The sequence below is a fragment of the Sinocyclocheilus anshuiensis genome, unplaced genomic scaffold (genome assembly GCF_001515605.1).
Source record: "Sinocyclocheilus anshuiensis isolate Anshui unplaced genomic scaffold, SAMN03320099.WGS_v1.1 scaffold1136, whole genome shotgun sequence".
NCBI classification, from domain to species: domain Eukaryota; kingdom Metazoa; phylum Chordata; class Actinopteri; order Cypriniformes; family Cyprinidae; genus Sinocyclocheilus; species Sinocyclocheilus anshuiensis.
The window spans coordinates 305,183-327,006 of NW_015548521.1; the positions used below are offsets into that span (position 1 = coordinate 305,183).

Consider the following 21,824-nt stretch of genomic DNA (forward strand, 5'->3'; position numbering starts at 1 on the left):
TGTTATAGAAAGGTTTGTTAGGCAAAGCGATTTATTTCTAGATATTGCTGTCTAACTCTATTACTGTTTCCATTATTGTTTTATTTTATTTTATTTTATTTTTTTTACTGTTTTTCCTTTATTTATTTACTGAAAGTGCTTGAAAGATCATATCATCTAACCATTAGCAATTCATTTTTAATATCACCTTCTACTCTTTTAGTGTCATGCAGAAGAGAAATGACAATAAACTGTGTTTTGTGATCCCTACCAGTAGAGGGCGCTATAGGATTCATAGTCTTGCTGCAACACTGCAGCGCTTCAGACTAAACTCAGCATGTAAATGAATGACGAACTGCTTGTTTGCCTTTCTGAGTGGCTTTTATTAAATGTGTTTTTTTATGAGCGAAGGCTGATGGGGTTTATAGGGTAATCAGACAACTCGCCACAAATGTAATACATGCATTAGCAATTAGCTCTGAGTGCATCATTTATAGCCTACAGATCAGTAACAAACCTCACTGATAAATTATATTTCTTTTCTGCTTCACATTTGTGTTGTATTGCAATACTTTATAATATACTATGCTCACCTCACATACCACGAACATCTGCAGGTGGACAGCCGGGCCTACACTTTACTATTGTCATTTTGCATTATTGACACACTATTTTCCTAATTAATGCTGTTCAGTTGCTTTGACACAATCTGTATTGTTAAAAGCGCTATATAAATAAAGGTGACTTGACTTGACTTGACACACACTATTAATAGTCAGTGATATGCCATGAAGAACTTTCCTTTGTTTGCTGATTGTCTACATGGAAACTGGGGAATGAGGAGGAACAGGAACATGAAGACTGATGAGGAGAAAGACAGAGGTGCATATACTTCAGGTAAGTCATGATCCAAACGATAGCAGTCCTAGCAATTGACGAGACCAGACAGTGCGTGTGTGGAGTGTCCTTATATCTGGTGCAGGGGTGATGTGGTGATTGGAGACAGCTGATGATGATTGTGGAATGTGTGCATGTGGTGGACCAGGAAGGATTCTGAGAGATGTAGTACATAAGGTGACAGACATGCTGATTGAGATTGTGACAGTCTCAGTACTTTTTACACCTGAACTAGAGCTGCACACCTGTTTACTCTCTCTCTCTTTCTCACACACACACACACACACACACACGTTGTGTTTCCATTTTTTATGGGGACATTCCATAGACGTAATGGTTTTTATACTGTACAAACTGTATGTGCTATTGCCCTACACCAACCCTACCCCTAAACCTACCCCTTACAGGAAACTTTGTGCATTTTTACTTTCTCAAAAAAACGAATTCTGTATGATTTACAAGCTTGTTTCCTCATGGGGACCTCAAAAATGTCCCCACAAGGTCAAAATTTACTAGTATTACTATCCTTGTGGGGACATTTGGTCCCCATAACGTGATAAATACCAGGTACACACACACTCACTCTGACACACACACACACACAGGGGAAAATGGCTTACACATGGGGCCTGTAATACAGGCTTTGTTTGTGCATCTACTCTGCGTCTGGTAGTCATTTTATCTGATAAGCATTTGAGCAACGCAGAAAACATCAGAGCTGAATTTCTTCCTTCCTTCACTTTTTTCCTCTTCAGCAGATGTTAGTGTTTTGGAGGTCTGTCTAGTTTTCCAATGCATGCTTGTTTGCATATTTCCCTTTTTGTCACATCTTTCAACAGAATGCTGTGGTTGTGTGTGAAACTTTGCTCATCGTGCGCGCAAATATTGGAGTCTCCTGAAGCATCTAATTTGCATTGTAAATTCCCTCTCTGCTCTATGTAAATGATTGCATGTCTTCATTAATAAAAAGGGCATTAGTGACATCTCATGGTGTACAAAGCAAACACGACAGGCATAAGAAACATGCATGTTTATTTTTGCACTCAGGACACATTAAATAAAAACTACAAAGGTACTTATACAAAAGATAGATTATATCCCATTTTACATCCAAAATAAGAATAATTTATGGCATAAATTAAAATTCTCACTATTTTATTTACAATTAAATGAAAACAACATATTTTTGTATAATCCCTGCAAGCACCCTTTCCCAAAACTGGAGGGATTCCTATCTTGGTTTCTCAGAAGGAAAGCCCACTCACATTGTGATAGACCACAGAAGGATATGACACTTTTTTCCACTGGTAAAAGTGCTATGGCATTCGAGCTTTGCCATCTAAATGGACGCCTGGTTTCTGCATTATTCACCAGCCTTTCCAGACGAATATGACCTTGTTAGATTTAACCTGTCACTTTGGGTTTGCCTCTCTCTCTGTGACCGGTGACACTTTAGTATGCATGGGCAGCCGCGGGCACTGCAGAGCTAAGGGTATGACGAAGTATGCAATAATTAACAGACTGCAGACCAAAATACAGCATCAGGTCAGACAAATATGTTTGGATTGAGGAAAAACCAGATCTTTGCGCTTGAATTGGATGGGCGGCTTGCTTAAGGGAGGCTTTTTTACAGATTTGTTTTGTTATACAATATACTGATTTTCAAAAGATGCAATCTGAGATATAAAAAATGCTTTTGGTTGTGCATAAAACATTACACAGGATAAGTACTTCGGTAATAAAGTGCATAATGTAGTGACTGTTAAATCGTTTTTGACAGTAAGTGTGGCATTATTGACGTACCCACAAACATGATCACCCATGTGAATGTTCTCAAAAGGATTTTTAAATGAAGGCCTTTTACAATATTACTAAAACTTACATGAAGTACTACACGCAGAACTAAATATAACACTGCTGACCTGTGACTGATGGCTGTGCAAGTGCTGTGAACTGCAAGCTACATGTTGTGACACTCAACAGGATAGTTGAAAAAAAAAAGAAATTTCTGTCATTTACTCACTTTTTTTGTCCATACAATGAAGGTATATTGGGCACAATGGGCCTCATTCATGAAACATTCATAAATATCAATTTAAATTCGGAGTACAGTAATTTGCATGTAAAATGGACATTCCCATAAACTCAGAAATGCACTGTAAACCTCAGATCAACAGTAAAACATGTGTCAATTAGTGATGGGAGAAACAAAGCTTCAAAACTTTGAATCGATTGAACCAATTGCTTCATAAAATGATAAATTTTTTTGAAGTGCTCGAAACACCAAAATCTGGTGACGCCTGCTGGTGTAAATGTAGCAAAACCTCAGCTCAAACATGTAAAAAAAATGTTACAAACCAAAAATGGCCAAAAGTGTCTGCATAATGCTTATTTTATTCATTTTCAGGACTTTTTTTGTTTGTTTTATGGAGAGCTTGGTTAATCAGGCCAATAAGAGACTAATAACTACAACTCTACCTTTGTATTATACGAATATGTCATTAAAATGTGGTAACACTTTACTTAAAGCCTTTATGTATAATGCATAATAAAAGTAGTTTTAATGCATTAAGTATGGCTTGTAATGCACCTTAATGCACTGTACAATCTCATGAATAATTGTAACCACAGTTAATACATTATAACACTTATCAATTAATTGTTACACTATGCATTTTAAATTCGGTTATGATTATTTAAGACAAGATGTAATGTATTACAATGCACATTATGAATAATTATAATGCAATATACCCATTAATAACCCTTTATAATCCATTATACATAAAGTCTTTCAATAAAGTGTTACTAAAAATGTCTACAAAAATCGATGTGTGTTCAGGTGAACCAATGAAATTTAGAAACATTTTGAAACAGTTATGATGTACTTACGTTTTAACTTTTTTTAATTGTGATTTTTAATTGAATAAATGTTATTTTTAATAATTTACAAATTATTCCGTAAAAGTCTTCAGCTTGTGGACAAATACTACTGGTTCTCAGAATAATCGATAATAAACTGGAAACTAATGTTAACTTTTTTATGTTAGGTTTTTTCATACTAATTAACATTTTGAAAATACAAACACTTTTGGGAATGCGTCAGAATGGTTTTATGAACAATTGTGAGCCTGGAGCACAAAAGCAGTTTTAAGTAGCACATATATATTTGTTGCAATAGCCTACAATACAATGTATGGGTCAAAATGATCCATTTTTTTATGTCAAAAATCATTAGGATATTAAGTAAAGATCATGTTCCTTGAAGATATTTAGTAAATTTCCTACTGTAAATATATCAAAACTTAAATTGTATTAATAATATGCATTGCTAAGAACTTCATTTGGACAACTTTAAAGGTGATTTTCTCAATATTTAGATTTTTTTGCATATTCCAGATTTTCAAATAGTTGTATCTCGGCCAAATATTGTCCTCCTATCCTAACAAACCATACATCAATGGAAAGCTTATTTATTCATGCATAAATCTCAATTAAAAAAAACTGACCCTTATGTGGTCCAGGGTCACAATTTACACACACACAAATATTCCATGAATGAGGCACGGTGTTCTTTTCTTTTTTTTTTCTCTGACTTTCAATGACATGTATGGATAAAGTAAACCATTCTTCAAAATACCTTATTTTGCGTTCTAAGTAAGTCAGGTTTGGAACGACACGAGGGCGAGTAAATGCTGACAAAATGTTCATTTTTGGGCCAACTATGCTTTTTAACCAGTTTGTGCGCGTTCCCTCGTAGGAAGCGTCCTCAATCCTCGCAGCTAGCAGTGCAGTGATCCGCATGGTTTTCTGCCGGCTGGAAAAGTGCTTCAGAATGTGAAAGCTCAAGTTGTGGTGAAGGGGGAGAAAGAGCAAATTGTTTTGGAAGAATTTCACCACTGCCTCTGTTGGAGAGGGAAATGAAAGGGGATGACGTTCGATTGTTCCCACACAGAATTACACAGCATTCATCACAATGCTTCCCTTACTCAAGTCGAAAACCTGACAAGAATAATATGCCCAATGACACCCACAGGACTACATTTATCTCGAGAATCCCCAAGAAGAAAAAACACATCCTTAGTGCTTATTCTCATTTGCAATTCAATGCTCCGAAGGATCAATGCTTGTTTGACATTGTGACAGCTTAGAAGACAGACAAAAGAGGTTTTTTCAGTCCTGAAGGCACTTAAAGGCAATGCAGAAAGATCAAAACCCAACACAAACGACAAGAGACGAAAGCGAGGTCCACAGGGATGTCAGCTCGTTTTGAGCATCGCCCAACTTGTAGCAATTTCAGGCTTTGGTTCTCCGCCGTCCACCTCTCTCTCTCTCTCTCGAGGCTTTCTTGTTGAGTCCGAATTGCTCTCGACATGATTGTGACAGTTCAGCCAGCTCTCTTACATCTGAAGAAAGGAGTTCAGTGCTCCTCAACAACAGGTGACCTACATTAGAGGTTAAAAAGCGAGCGAAACTGAATGGTATCTCTCCTCCGCAGGGGCTGGTTGGGTACCGTGGCGTTATTTTGGTTACGTAAGTGGTTTTGTCTTTCAGTGCGCTCCAATGCGGACGCTTATCGGCTGATCGCTTCTGTGAAAGCACCTAGAGAAACGACTATCCATTTTACAGCAATGGTCACTTGTTCGTTTTGGTCTGTGGCAACAGAAGCATCCCAGCGCTCTTTTGCTAATCAAATCGCTCGGTGCATATATGCACCTGTCACATGATTTGTGATTGGTTAGGATGCAAATTGAGAGTATGCGCGTCGGCTAGCGTCGAGCTCTTTTTGCGCAGTTTCTTACCAACAAGCGATCGGCACGTGTAAGCTGGGCCCTGCACTGGTCGTTTGAACTGAATTAGGCATGAATCGGATCCAGCAGCAGAAGACCAGCATTGTGTACAGTGTGTGCATCCTTTAGGGGCTAAAGCAGCCGTAGAGGTCAGAGGCAGTGAGGTTAGTTTCCCACGAGAGGGCTGAGGTCTCCATGGTGGTTCTTGAGTTTCTTCTTAAACAGAGAGATGGTGGAAGGTCTGTAGAAGATGATCCAGGGTTCAGACGTGGTGCTCTGCGCGCACGAATCCGACCCGCTGATTGACGGGATGGCCGGGGATCTGAGAGGGAAGACAGATACAAAAAGCAGATAAGGACCGAGAGCGGAGAAGTTGATTCAAATCAAACTTGTATGCATGCTACAATACGCCCGGTAAAACCAAATGATGGACGCTATAAATCTGCCAACGGCGTACAGATAAAGTAGCAAATCAAAGCGTGGCTCTCTGAAAACAATAGAAACCATCACAGAAAATTCTAATGGTTTCCACTACAAATACCATTACAAACCATCGACTTTTAACCATTAAGCATATTGTCGTGTGTTTTGGGACATATTCTATTAGGATTTATTGGTTTTAACAAGCCACCAATAGAAGGCGACCAATTACCAGTAGAGACCAACAGGGTCCATTACAGTTTCCAGTAAAACCAATACAAGTCCCATTATAACCAGTAAAACCATTAGAAATTTTGTAATGGTGTCTATTGTTTTTTTCAGCTGGGATGGGGAAGATGAGTTAGTTAAAACAATCAGCATCATCATAATTCTTCATCTGGTGCTTTATATGAGCATCTCAAACTGAAGAACAAAAAACATTAATTTTATAGCATATGTACTTACTTTACAGTAAGATGCAGGAGCAGCTTAGCCACCATGGCTATGACTGTTAGCGTTAGCAGAGCAGCTAATGCGTAGATGGTCCACACTGTAAAACACAACACGTTTATTAAAGCTAATGCAGCCTCATCATTACAGCTGTACTGAAATCTAGACTGGCGAGAACTCGAGTAACTAGTGTAAAGAGCGGATAGTTATGGAAACGCAAAACACAGAGCTAAAGTAAGCTCAAATTTAAAAGCTAACTAACAGTGGTGGATAATGCACTGTCAGAAAAAAGGAACAAAGGGTTTTCTAAAGGTGCAGCTTTGCACCTAAAGGGTCCATACTGGTACCTTTGGGTCTCACAAAAAAAAAAAAAAGGGTCACCGGGATGAAAAGGAAAATGTGTGTATATGTACAGTATGTTACAAAGTTCAAGACTCATGAAAGAAGGAGGTAGGAACTGGCAAACATGACTTTAATAACAAAATAAACAATAAAACTAAAGTCGGTTCTTGGCAATATAAAATGAAGACACCGGGATGAAAAGGAAAATGTGTGTATATGTACAGTATGTTACAAAGTTCAAGACTCATGAAAGAAGGAGGTAGGAACTGGCAAACATGACTTTAATAACAAAATAAACAATAAAACTAAAGTCGGTTCTTGGCAATATAAAATGAAGCAACCTTGTGAATATTATTATGATTTTAGTGCACTGTATAGTTGGCCATTAAGACTGTTTTATTAGACTAAGTTTAGTGATTTTTAATGTTCAGCATTATTTCTGATTTAAGCTTTAATAGCAAAAAAGTTTTCAGAATTTGCCCTGTGGCATACATTTTGTAACTTTTAAAGATGAATAGAAAGTTCAAAGAAACGGAATTTTCTTAGTGTAAAATTCTTCCCCATAATTCTTCCTACCTTGAATTGATTTTTAACTAGTACTCTACTTTTTTTTAGTTCTTAGATTAAAATAATTACAATATACGTGGCAACAGATTTCTGAGCATATATAAAAAAATGTGCATTGAATATAAAAATGTCCATTTAAGGCATTTCGCCAGAAAGTATGGTTACAAAAGTGAACTTTAGTAACAGTAAATCACCCTTTTTGTTTTATAATAAATTGACTAGACTATGACTAGTATGAATGATATCTAGTAAACTGATATTGAGTATGAGAAAGAAGTAAGAGAAGAGAACTGGACACATACTGGTGCTGTGGCCCGCGGTCCGGCCCGGTTCATGCCACTGACCTGGCATCTTTGCAGGACTTGATGTGATTACATAGTACCGGAGGGAGGATTTTCCATTCTGACTGGTGTTTGATTTTGCTGTAGTGCTTCCCGTATGCGGCTGCGCTGTACTGGTGTCCTCTTCATCACCATCGTCATCCTCCTCCAGAGGTGTGACGGCTTGATTTCTTAAAGCTGTGGGGAAATAATCAGCTAATGAAACACAAACAAAACCCCCAAAATTCCTTGACGAGATACGCATCATCTGATTAACATTCATAACGTCTCTTTTGACGCCCCGCTGGATACCACAAAGAGAGAGTTCTCAGCTCTTTCAAAATAACATCACGTCTTTCATTCAGCGTTGCAGGCGCGGATATAAACGCAGTATGTGGCATCTAAATCAAACTCTGCCTGGAGGGGAAAAAGATTCTGCCAATTTGCTTTGCTGACCTTTTCTTTAAAAAAAAAAACCTTTTTCCATTTCATCCTTCCCACTCCCTTTTATTCTTCCTCAGATTGTGGTTATTAAACTCTGCCTCCCAAAACAACACAACACAAAGTGGCAGCATGTCTGAAAATTGTTTAGATATGACAAAAAGCACCCCTAAAGCACTGCTTTTATTTATTTATTTATTTTTATGACTATTTTTTGACTATTTTATTCTAAAGTCATAAAAAAAAAAACTGACTGTGTGTGGTGTCATCACTTCTGATGTTGTTTTTAAGTCATCTGTATGCTAGCGTTGTTGCAATAGTCAACAAAACACTTTACTTAAAGCCTTTATGTATAATGCATTATAAAGGGTTATTTATTGGTATGATGCATTATAATTATTCATAATGTGTGTTGTAATTCATTGTATCTTGTCGTAAATAATTATAACTGAATTTAAAATGCATAGTGTAACAATGAATTAATAAGTATTATAATGTACTGTGTTTACAATTATTCATGAGATTGTATAATGCATTATTAGGTGCATTACAAGCCATATTCAATGCATTAAAACTACTTTTATAATGCATTATACTGTACATAAAGGCTTTAAGTAATGAGTAAATGCTCAGCAAGCATAAGAAACTCATTTTATATGAATTAATTTGATTAAATAGAATGCAAAAATAGCAATATTGTAAGGAAGTATTTATAAATAACTAAATTAGTTTTAAATAGAAAATAACTGTTTTCTATTTTAATATTTTTAAACAATGGAAAGGCTGGATTTTCAGCATCATTACTCCAGACTTCGGTCTCACATGATTCTTCAGAAATAATTCAAATATGCTGATTTTCTGCTCAAGAATAATAATAAAAAAAAAGATCTGTTTAATGCATCCCTGCTGAATAAATGTATCAATTACAAAAAAAAAACAAACACCTGAACACACTTTTTTTTGCATAACATCTGCAGGGACATGACCATACTGTATATAAGCAGACAGTCAAATGTTAACTCAAAAGAAAGCCTCACCATGATAAAGAACAGAAAATCCTTGCGCCTCATTTGTCCTGTCCGAGTAAAAATACAAAATGACGAAGTCTGCAGTGATGTTCACGATGTCCCGCGGTGGATTGCGGCCGTCAAATCGCGCCAACACCTGATTGGAGTAGCCATCCAACAGCTCCACCATATCAGTCTGATCCACGATATTGAAGAAAGTAAAGTTGAACAGAAGGACAGAAGCACCTGGAACCTGGAAGAGCGACATGACAAAGACGAGATACACATGATATGAGTTTTGGCTCGAGCAAGCTCTCTCTCCATTAGGATATTAAAGCATTAATTGTACCTGAATGGTCCAGTAGCAGACCCTGCCAGGTTTGTATTTGTCCGGGAAATCAGGAGAGTAGATCACTCCGGAGGGCGATGTGAAGTTTCCCCCACAAGCGCCTACTTTTGCTTTGGGAGAAAAGTGACAGCTTTAGCTTTTACTAAATAATGAAAGTAAGAGGGTAAATGACAGGGTTTTGTTTAACAACCTAGAACTAGATTTGTGAGGATGAGACGATCATCAGCATACTTAACTTTCCTTTGCACAGATAATAAGACTATAAAAACGTACTGTCGAAGACTATGACGCGTCCATCGCCTCCACATGGCTGAGTGTGATCCCCAAAACACACATGGTTACACTCTGTGCTCGGAGCGTCACCGTGACGATGATAATCAATGTCGTTGCCACAGAAACAAGCATAGCCTGATTCCATACCGGCAAGCTGAAAGAAAATAATCCACAAAAAATCAGGAACTCATAATTCTCTCCAGCCAGAGCAATCCAACGGTGCAAAAAAGCAAGCCAAATACAATATATAGTATTGATTTCTTCCCACGCAAACAGATGCACATGATTACATCTAAAACAAATATTGATTCTTTTGTATTGAGTCATTTCATTAAGTGCACTGAAAAAAATAATGCTAAATTTTTGCAAGTGGTTGCAAACAATCTATTTTAGCTACATTTAATAAAAAAAATATGTTGAAAGTTAGTCAACTAAATTTGTTTATTTAAATGTAGCTAAAATAAATTGATTGCAACCACTTACCTTAAAAAAATTTAGTAAATTCAATGAATAATTTTTTTCAGTCAGGACAAAAATCACTATTCCAGGGAAAAGGTTATTTTTAAGCCTGTATACTAATACACATTTAAAAAAAATATATATATATATTTATTATTTTGAATCAGTTTTTATATTTTCTACTTCCCTTTTATTTTTAGTTAAAGCTTTTGTCATTTTTAAAGGGCTACACTGCAAAAAATGGACATCAACTTGACATAGTCACCACTGATAAGCTACTACTAAATATAATGTAGAAACTTTAAAATAGAAACTTACATTTTCTCTAAAGCTGCTTTGCAATGATTTGTATCGTGAAAAGCGCTATACAAATAAACTTGAATTGAATTATTATAAATATATTATAATATTATATTATAAATTAGTATTTTTGTTTTTGTTTTCCAGTTATAAATATCTAAAAGAAAAAATTATCAAGGTGCATTATTTTACAAATAAAATGAGTTATATTATGTATACAATATATCTTGTTTTCTGAAAAAATTATCAAAATGTTGTTAGTTTTTGCTTAAAACAAGCAAAAATATCTGCCAATGGGGCAAGAAAAATATTCTTGTTTAGCCTTTGAATTAATATTATTTTTCTTACCCCATTGGCAGATATTGTTTAAGCAAATATCGTCTATATCGTATACATCTTAAGTCATTTTATTAATCAAGTGAATGCTTCTTGATTAAAAAATGTTTAGATATTTATACTAGAAACCAAGACAAAAATAGGAAGAAAAACATTTTGTTGCAGTGTAGTTCACCCAAAAATGAAAATCATGTTATCATTTACTCGCCCTCAAGTTGTTTCAACCCTGTATAAGTGTATTTCTTCTGTTGAACACAAAAGAAGACATTTTGGGAAAAAAAAATGTTGATGGTCCCAATTGACCTCCATAGTATTTTTTTTCCATACTATGGAAGTCAGCAGGGACCATCAACTGTTTGGTTCCCCATATTCTTCAAAATATCTTCTTCTGAGTTCAACAGAAAAAAGAAACTCGTGCAGCTATCATGCAACTATCTCTTTAAGTTTGTATAAATTTAGACCTTGCACAAAATATAATTTCTGTTTGTGAGATTCCCACATAATGAGTTATGAAATAAATAATTTTAGCTATAAAAGTTGATTGGATGAGTTACATTTAAAACTTTTGTGAAGTAACTAATAAAAGTACATATGTAACCAAGCATAAATGTAATTCTATATTGGTAAGACTTTATTTTACAGTGTCCTTGTTACACGTTACATGTACTTACTATTATAATAACAATAAATTATGCATAACTGCATGCAGGTAACCCCAAGACAAACACTAACCATATAGTAAGTACATGTATAATTACACTTAAAGTGTAACCCTATATCCATGTGGCAAAACATCGATTAATATTAATGAACCTGACATGGATGCAGTCAGGTTTGAGACGTTAAGACACCAAACTAAAGTAAAAGGTGTTATAATAACTGTTATGCATCGCTCTGTTCAATGACTTGCTGTCGATTGCATTTCCCATGCTGGAATTCGTACCTTGTATCTCTGGTTGCGGCAGAAGCTGATGCAGTTCTGAATGGTGAGTTTGTTGGAGGTCTGGTAGCCTCCAGACAGAGGTGTTGGATCACCGCTGTCCTTAAAACAGCCCAGGTTTCCAGGCACTGAAGGAGAAAGAGAGAGAGATTCATTTAAAAAACAAAACAAAACTTATATATATCACTGGAAAACATGGCACAGGCATATTGGGGTCCATGTAAAAGTTTAGCAACTTCAGCCATAATTCAATACAGTAACACTTGCGAATCATTAACTTCTCTCTGCCGGTAAATCGTCTGGAAACGTGTCTTAAAGACTGAGGTGTTTTATGAACTATGATTAAAACGGCATGCATGGCCCGAACAGTGTGAGAATGGAGAGCGCTGGATGTGACTAAACCTCATCCTAAGGGAATGCACAGATGGATTCTGGGGGTTTTGTTAATAATGAACTGAATGAGGTCTCAGGGTGAGAGAACACAGAGGTCAGAAAGAAAAAGAGAAAGAGAGGGTGTTGGAATCTAGAAAATGTCTTAAAGTCCATGTCAGTGCCACTAATGACACAGTTTAGACCAGTTTTAGCAGGTTTTTCTTCAGCATGGACAAACTTGGGAGTGCAAACACCAAGCAACTACCCAGAAAACCCTAGCGACCGCATGGCAATGTGCTAAAACCATTCACAACACATCCAGCACACACACATACATGCTTTTATGCACAACATGAATGGATGATTGGGATTTGTTTGTGTGAACGTAAGTGTATCTGTTCTATCAGAACAGTTCTGAAGAACATTCGGATGACGGTGTAGGTTAAATAGTGAAAGGTTTGATTGCAGACTGGAGATAAGGATTAAAAGAACCCTCTCAGGGCACTCCAGAACTCATCTCGGCGCAAGTCAGTACTCGCACAGGCCTCATTCTGCTCGCTGGATGCAAAGAAAAGTTTTGTTTTCAAAGGGATACATGTTGGAGCCAACTCAGGCCACACACACACACACACACACACACACACATGCTGCCTCTCTGCGTCTGTGTAGAAGTGTTTACTGAAATATTTGATGCTGTTTGATGAACAGTGAAATTCTAGCAGGAAAAATTCAATAATTAAGTTCACACAGTCAAAACACAAACACAGATTAACTACTACGACAGATCATGACGGTGAAGCTCATCTCCATATAAACATAAACAATTAAATTTTCTCTCAAAATCTGTTAGTTACACTGCAAAAAAAAAAAGATTTTCTTACTTAGAATTTTTGTTTTGTTTTCAAATATTTAAAAATTCTTGAATCAAGGTGCATTTACTTTACAAGTAAAATGACTTAAGATACTATGTCTTGTTTTCTGAAACAAATATCAAAATTTTGTTCGTTTTTGCTTACAACAAGCAAAAATATCTGTCAATGGGGTAAGAAAAATTATCTTAATTCAAAGGCTAAACAAGAATATATTTCTTGCCCCATTGGCAGATTTATACTTTTTTGTTTTTTTTGCTTGTTTTAAGCAAAAACGAACAAAAGTTTGATATTTGTCATTTGATAAAGCCATTTTACTTGTCATGTAAATGCATCTTGATTAAAACAAGACAAAAATACTAAGTAAGAAAATATTTTTTGCAGTGTACAATTCCTTGATACAAAAATTACATTTAAAAGTAAAAAGGCTGTTGTCGCTACTGTACTGTACCTTTAAGAAATATTTCTACATACACACGCACTACCGTTTTTGGGGTTGGTAAGATTTTTACATGTTGTTGAAAGAAGTATTTTATGCTTATCATGGCTGCATTTATCAACAATACAGTAAAAACAGTAATATTGTGACAATAATATCTGGGTGAGTATATCTATATTTTAAAATGTAATTTATTCCTGTGATGGTAAAGCAGCCATTACTCCAGTCTTCAGTGTCACATGAAGAAATATTTTGGTAACGCTTTACTTAAAGCCTTTATGTATAATGCATTATAAAAGTAGTTTTAATGCATTAAGTATATGCACCTTATAATGCATCTCATGAATAATTGTAACCACAGTTAATACATTATAACACTTATCACATATTTATAACGCATTATACCCTTTAATAACCCTTTATAATGCATTATCCATAAAGGCTTTAAGTAAAGTGCTACCAATATTTCTTACTATTATCAATGCTGAAAAAAGCTGCATCATATTTTTGAAGAAACCATGATACATTTTTTTCTTTTTTTAGGATTCTTTGAAGAATAGAAAGTTCAAAAGAACAGCATTTATTTGAAAAGGAAATCTCTGCTAACATTCAGTTGCACATGAATGTGCTTATTAATGCCGCTGTGATGTCAATACCATGAAATATTCTCAATTATTCATTTTTGCAGCTTAGTTTTCATAAGACGTCTGGGTGGATTAGGGAGGGAGTTTTGCGTCACGCTCGGTAGCTCCGCCCTCAGTCCGAAATAATTCAGCTCAACAGTTGTTCTGATTGCCTGATTGTACTACATAGTACAAAATGTGCAAAATTCGTCTCTTATTTCAAAAGAGTAAAGAAAATGTATACGTAAACGTATTATTCAAAATGTTGGAGAGTTCAACAGACAAACACTTTGCAAACCCCACAACTTTGCTGCTTGTCCAAACACAGACATGTACAATATAATCCACAGTCTGCTCCTCTCATTAATCAGAGTGTAAAAAACCACCACAAAAAAATGCAGTGCAGTGCATTCCTCCCCCTCGTAAATCTGCAACAATGTCCACATGAGCCGTGTCGAGTCAAACACGGGCCTGTTCTAGTGGACTGGATCCGAAGATGATCCATCGCTGCCAGCCAGGAATTTGTGGGTGGAAATTAAATGGAAGACTGCATGTAATTATGATGGTTAGATAAAGGACAAAAGCCTTAATTACACTGATATGCTTTTACAGAGAACAGAATCGAATTTTTCACTCTCGGAAAGAGAGAATTTCCCTTGGCCGTTCCTTCAATGGCAATAGCTCTGAACTCGAAAGCAGGACATTCTGCTCATGCAAGATTAAAGAGTGCAGGTCTTCTGCTTCTGACAGAGCGATTGTACTTCACCATCAATTTATCTGTCCTTAACCTCTAATCACGCACACGGTTTGCTTCCCCCTGCACAAAAAAGGGCTCATCTCTTTCACCAACACAGCTGCTGTTTTTTAGGCGACGCCATGTTTCTTTAGTTAACTTATACCTCAGAAAACTTCAAAAGAGAATTGTAGTAAAGACGTGCCGAACAAGGGTAGCAACTGCACATATACATGCTTTAAAAGTAATGCAATTGACTTCAAAGTGTAGAGTGGAATTTGAAGATTTTATAAGGCGCTGAACGCGAAGGCATTACGTGTGCTAATGTGCCTCGTTTAGACGGGCTCGCGAAAGATGCAACACATACACACACACACATACACATGTATTTTTTTTTTTACAGCCAGGCCTGCATCTGCATCTCGACACAGTCTTAAATGAAACACAGTTGGGAATGTGGCTGGTTCCACTGGTGAAATGCATAAAATTATTAAAGGCTTTACAAAAGCACTGTGATATTTGTTGCTGCGCAGGCCCATGATGAAATATCTGTTCTGTGTTTTCTTAATGTTGCGGGTTTGATTGCTGTACGGAGCGGCTCAGGAGCACAGATGACAATCACAATCGTGCCCTTGAGCAAGGCACCCGAGTTAGTTTACCGTAAATCACTTCAGAGGAAAACTATCTGCTAAATGACAACTAACTAACAAAGAAAGAAAAACCTCACTTTACCTTGATGTACAGGTTACAGACATAGGCCGTGACACTTTGAAAAACACATCAGATTGCAGTTTCATTCAATGGCTCCAGTCTTTTGAAAAATGTTAGGGACATTTTCATATTCACAAGCAGAGCTGTAAAGTTAGCTTAATAGTTTTTAATGGATTAATTATTTTTAAAAATGCAATAAAAATAAAGGCAAAAGTACGTAATTTCCCTACGTAAATTCACTAATAATATATATATTTTTTTCAGATTATTGGAGAAATTTAAGTACAAACTTTATGTTTTTTGTTATTAAAGTGATTACATTTTGCTGAAAAATTATTCATTATTTTGTTGGAACAACATAGATAGAAGAATCGTTCAGAATAAGACCTAGAATGTGTTACGAAAAAGTAAATAGGGTCCATTTTTATTTCATGTTGACCAGTGTTGGTATTGTTAACTAAAACTGTTAAAAAGTGTTTTTGTTATTTGAAATGAAGCTGAAATAGAAGAAAATGTAAATATTGGATGAAATTTTAACTAAACTTAAAAAAAAAAAGGTGAATGAAAATTAGAACTAAAATAAAATGAGCTAAAGTTAAAGTAATAAACTAACTAAAATAAAAAACTGAAGCCAAACAGAAATATTAAAAAAATAATAAAAATGAAACTGAAAATATCAAAATAAAAGCTAATATTAAATATAAATACATACTATAATCGGATATAGAAAAATACACAAATAAGAGAGAGACAGAGAGAGGGAGGTGAAAAAGAGAATAAAAAAGAAAAAAAATAATATTTTAATTATTCAGCAGAAAAAAGCTGATATTCACTACCTCAAATTCTGTAGGCCACTGAAGTATCAAATCAATTAATGCAACCACAATGAGAGTTTTTACATTTGAAGTAAATACAGTATTTCTTTTAACCAAATCTCATTCACAAATTCCATTTTCGGTAGATTTGATGCATAAAGTAATTAACAGCAATAAATCCTAAACGTGTTGAAGTGTAAGCACACGTGGCACGTAGTTTATCAATATCTTTCCATTTCAAGCCCAGATCCTTCATCACAAGGCCACCAGCTGTCTGCTTTTCCTAATAACCCTCTTCTGAAGAGTCTTCAGAAACTCTAGAGCGCCAGTAAATTCCACCGATATTCTCTTAAGCACTCTAGAAGCGGCGATATTGTTCGGAGCAGAACCGATGGTCTCTGGGCTTATATCGCACATCATATCTCAGCTGCGGTGAGTCATCCGCGCTTTTCACAATTTAGATGTTCATTATTGCAGGGCTTTATGGGGGTGACGCAAGAGTGATAGACGTGTCACAAGTCTGCTGAAGCGGAGAGGCAGACATAATGGCTTTCAAAAGGCGAGGGAGAGAGAGACTGACAAAAGGAAGAAGGAAAGAAACACCCAGATAACAAACACAACAACATCAAATGCTGCACTCCTTGGCAAATGCACTTGGCAGAAACAACGGATAAGCGTGTCTGAGAGGGCCTCTCTCTTTCCCTCTTTCATTCTCTCTCCGTGTTATTAAAATAAGGTAATTACAGACATAAATTCAGATGACATCTGGGGTGCGTTTTTTCCTCTTTCTTTTTGCAGAGGATTGTGGGTGTTTCTTTTTATTCCAAAATACATTCATAAGTTCTTTTCTGTGCCACACCCTGCAGACTCTGCCAGGAACACTTTTAGTCGAGAGCCGAGATACACTGAAATAATAAAGAGACGTCTTGTTATTGCTAATAAGACAGTGTGTCTTTCTGAATGTTTAAAGGGATAGTTCAGCCAAACATTGAAATTCTGGCATCATTTGTTCACCATGTTTATTCACCCACATGCCATTCTTTCTTCCATAGAGCACAGCAGGAGAAATTGCAATAATGTGCTGTTTTCCACGAAGCAACAATGAATAGGGATCTCATGCTTCAAAAAGGGTGTAAAAGCACCATAACAGTATCATAAATGTTTTGTCAGGGGACCCCCAGGGGGCCGGAAGGGGATACTAAGGGGTCCGAAGAGAATAGCAGTGTAAAAAAAAAAAAAGTTAGTAAATAAATATGTGACCCTGGACCACAAAACCAGTCATAAGGGTCAATTTTTCGAAATTGAGATTTATACAACATCTGAAAGCTGAATAAATATGCCTTCCATTGATATATGGTTTGTTAGGATTGGACAATATTTGGCCGAGAAAATCTGGAATCTGAGGGTGCAAAAAAATCAAAATATTGATAAAATCGCCTTTAAAGTTGTCCAAATGAAGTTCTTAGCAATGCATATTACTAATAAAAAATTAAGTTTTGATATATTTACGGTAGGAAATCTACAAAATATCTTCATGGAACATAAAGATAAACATTTATTTAATATCCTAATGATTTTTGGCATAAAATAAAAATCAATAATTTTGACCCATACAATGTATTTTTGGCTATTGCTACAAATATACCCCAGCGACTTAAGACTGCTTTTGTGCTCCAGGGTCACAATTGATTAAAAGAAGTAAATATAAAGTTATTTAAAAATAAATGCATAATAAATACATCTTACAGTAATATAGTGAGTAAAAGTAATAATGTAAATAGAAATTTTCACAGCATAAAAAATAATAATAATTAAAATCAACATATTAGAATAATTTCTGAAGGTGAAAATTCAACTTTGCCATCAAAGGAATAAATTACATCTTAATATATATTAAAACAGTAAACAGTTTTTTAAAAAAATATAACAAAAATATGACTGATTTTAATGTATTTTTCATCAAATGAATGCAGCCTTGGCGTATGTTTCAAAAACATAAAAAAAATCCCAAAATTTTGAATGGTGATTTATATACACATTATATTCCAAATCTGATTACTCAGACCAATGTTGTGAATCTAGTCAACTGATTCTCTGAAACAAATCTAAATCAGAATAATGATTTATTCATGAATCAGACATGGCTACTACTCCTGGATGCATAAATACACCATGTGGAACTGGAACAGGGCAAAATGTCAACACTTTCAGTAAATAATGTTAAAGTTTCATTCATCATGTAAAGCATGTACATCTTCAGAAGCTTTTATGAGACTTTACAAGACCCTGTTCCAAATTCGCTGCATGATAAAGAATGATCAGTACAAGACCGATCACTTGTGTATTGCACAAATGAAAAAAAAAATTAAAAGGGGTTTGGAAAGAGAGTACATTTTTTTTCTAGTACTGTTTATGGATAGAGCAGTCTGAACTCATTAATGTGAAGGTAGAAAGGCTAAATATGGGTCATATAATAATAATGATGATAAAACCTGGAACAGAGTTTGTGTGTGACTTCCCATTTTCCACAGGCATCTGATTGTGCCAGCGCACAGCGTGTTGACTTACTGAAATAATAAGCCCAAACAGATTAGAAAACATTATTAACAGTCTAATTTTGTGTAGTCCACATGCACAAGCCCACACATAAGACTACCTCCCACTACAACAACAGGTTTATTCCACAGACGTATTCCTCTGGCTGTGGCAACACAAATTCATTAACACATCTACGCTCGTGTCAACACCTCGTTCTCTCAAGAGGCGTTCACACTGACAGCCGGTTTATTGCTGCAGGTCACTTAGTTGCTGTATTGTTGATTGTAGTAGGCATTGCTATTGCTTGATGCTTTAACGTTGGTGGGCTGACAGTATCAATGAATAAATCAAAATCTTGGAATGCCCACATTTTTTTATTATGCCTACGTGGGTCATATAGTATGGAATGCCAACCAGCCATAATTAGAAATAAATGAATAAATAAATAAATGTGGAAAAAAATAAAGAAATACATAAATAAGGAAATAAAATTATAAATAATTGCTCTTTTAATTTTCTTTGTACATTTATTTATTTATTTCTAATTATGGCAGATTGGCATTCCATAATATAGAACCGCGAAACTGATCACAAACGTCTTCCTACTGTTTTAATAGCCAATGCTGATGCTGATATTTAGAGATCAGGATGCTTAATGACAGATAAAATAATATCAGCCATTACTATTTGTTTTATTTAGTAATGCCATCATTAATAATACATTTTAACAGAACATTTTAAAGAATACAATTTATTTATTTAATGCATATTAATTCACATTTTGAATTTAGTGAACATTTATTCACTCAAAAGTCACAAAACTTTATTTGCTACTCATTTGCATAAAGTTCAGCTTTCTTCAACTTTGCCACATTGATGGAAACAACTTCATGTGAATTACATTTTTTTTACATTTTGAATTTAATGAATATTTATTTTCTCAAAATTCACTAAATAAATGACGTCTTCATTCTTATTGGTAGCTGCCGCATCCCGTTGCTTCTCACATGCATCAAGTCAAACTTTCTTCAGCTTTGACACAACACTTCATGTTGCTTCAAATCATTATTTCACATTGAAAATGATTTCCGGTTGCTGTCAATATGAACACCGCTTCAGGGAAACACAGTGCATTATGGGTAGAGGAGGGTTTTTAAACACCAGCAATTATCTAGTTTTAGTGCTGCACTTCACAGTTTGGTGTAAAACACCTATAAAATGACTATATTAAGCGTCTGGGGTTTGCTGATTTGTTGGTAAATCATTCAAAAGAGTCCTCACATCCTCTTTTCTGCTTTTGGATCTGCTTGTCTGTCATTAATTCAGATACTAAAGTTGTGTTCCTGTTTTGGCAGGCTCCCTCCTGTTACAGACACACTTACCCAGCCCAGAGTACATGTGTTTTGGTTTAACTTTTGTTCCCTTTTTTTAGATTATGACAGCTGGATCTGCTTCGGAGTGAAATTCATTTGTTGATGTTGTGGATCATTCCATAAAAAAACAGACTATTAATATGCTTTCATTTTCTGCTCGGGGGAATTTGACAGTGTAGCTTTGTTTATGAGGCAGGCGTTTCTGACTGAGCTTTTGTTTGTGTTATGCCGCACTTTACCCACGACCTGAGCGTCTATCATACATTTAGCAACTGAGATTTACACTGGGAGAGAGAGAAAGTGGGAATCAAAGGAACAAGTCAATGGGGTCGTTGCAAACATCTTGAGTATAAACCTACGACATGCAAGGAACACAAACAACACCAAAGGCCCCTTAACGGGGGACACATGAGCCCTGCAGCGCAACTTCATGGCATACTTTCCCATGCCATGCATTTGCAAGGTGGCAGGCACACTGCGCTCGTCGTGCCTGAGGCCGTGTTACGACAATTGAAGCCAAGATCAATGCTTTTCACCGCCACGGCCTTCGGGGAGTGACTGCATGCTTAATTAAAGATTGAGGGAGGCGTTCTCAATAGAAACAGCATAATTAAAGTGTTTTCAGATGAGTGAAACAGCAGGAATGAACAGTGAAAAGAGCCGAATCTCTCATCCCTCGCTGGACCTGCCTTGGGTCATGAGGTGCAAAAACAGCACCTGTCTTTGATCTCCCAAAACACAAGAGGGTTCATTAACATCTGCTGCGTGGGGGAAGAAAAAACAGACATTTGCGCTTTGCTGTTGTTAATGAAAATGAGGTATTAAGAACCATTATACGTATTTCATCAGTCTGCTCAGTCATTCATGAGATAAAAGGTGTCATGATAGAGAGGAGGGAATTCATATGACCATATCTGTGTGTGCATTTGAAGGAAAAATGATGATTAAAAGATCTGCATTCGAACTGCACATGCAATGATGAATTAAAACATGCAGCGCAACCAGTGCAGTCTAAATGCTGAGCGACTGACTCTTAAGAGTCAGTATTTTTGGATGAATCAACATGCAGCCCAACCAGTGAAGCCCACTGATTCCCGAAGGACTCTTATGAGTTGCTTTTTTTTCCATGCCTGTTTGACAGTGTCGATGTGGCACTGAAACCAGTCTTCTCATTTGTTATTGTGGGACATTAAAGAGCAAATCCAAGCATAAGCAATCATCACACACACCTGTGAGCGATAGCTGAGCATGAACATTGATTAAAGACAGGTTTACTTTAACAGGTGCTGCTGTTGTTCACTTTCAGAAAATCAACTATCCGTGAGGAATGCAGCCGGTTCTCTTATGACTCTCACTTGACTGTTAACCATCCCAATTATTTGGCACCAAACCGACATACTGAATATTTGCTTACTATAAAAGAGCACAGAGTGAAAGTAAACATGTCCCATCATGTTAATCTGTACATTGAGTGACCTGAA

At 36.0% G+C, this 21,824-nt stretch overlaps 1 protein-coding gene across 2 annotated transcripts in view; it reads right to left on the reverse strand.

Moving 5' to 3' along the window:
* Positions 1-4,411: 4,411 nt before the first annotated feature.
* The window catches only part of LOC107656811 (kremen protein 1-like), a 76,225-nt gene continuing 58,812 nt past the window's right edge, over positions 4,412-21,824 (reverse strand). The window contains exons 4-10 of one of the 2 annotated variants that reach the window (XM_016444757.1): positions 11,874-11,998; positions 9,836-9,989; positions 9,563-9,672; positions 9,244-9,466; positions 7,790-7,963; positions 6,552-6,636; positions 4,412-5,988 (exon numbers count right to left, since the gene is read on the reverse strand). In XM_016444757.1, coding sequence (XP_016300243.1) covers positions 5,832-5,988; positions 6,552-6,636; positions 7,790-7,963; positions 9,244-9,466; positions 9,563-9,672; positions 9,836-9,989; positions 11,874-11,998 — 1,028 coding nt within the window. In that variant the 3' untranslated portion in view covers positions 4,412-5,831. Of the gene's footprint in view, positions 5,989-6,551; positions 6,637-7,747; positions 7,964-9,243; positions 9,467-9,562; positions 9,673-9,835; positions 9,990-11,873; positions 11,999-21,824 lie in introns of both variants that reach the window. The other variant, XM_016444756.1, reaches the window with a different exon arrangement.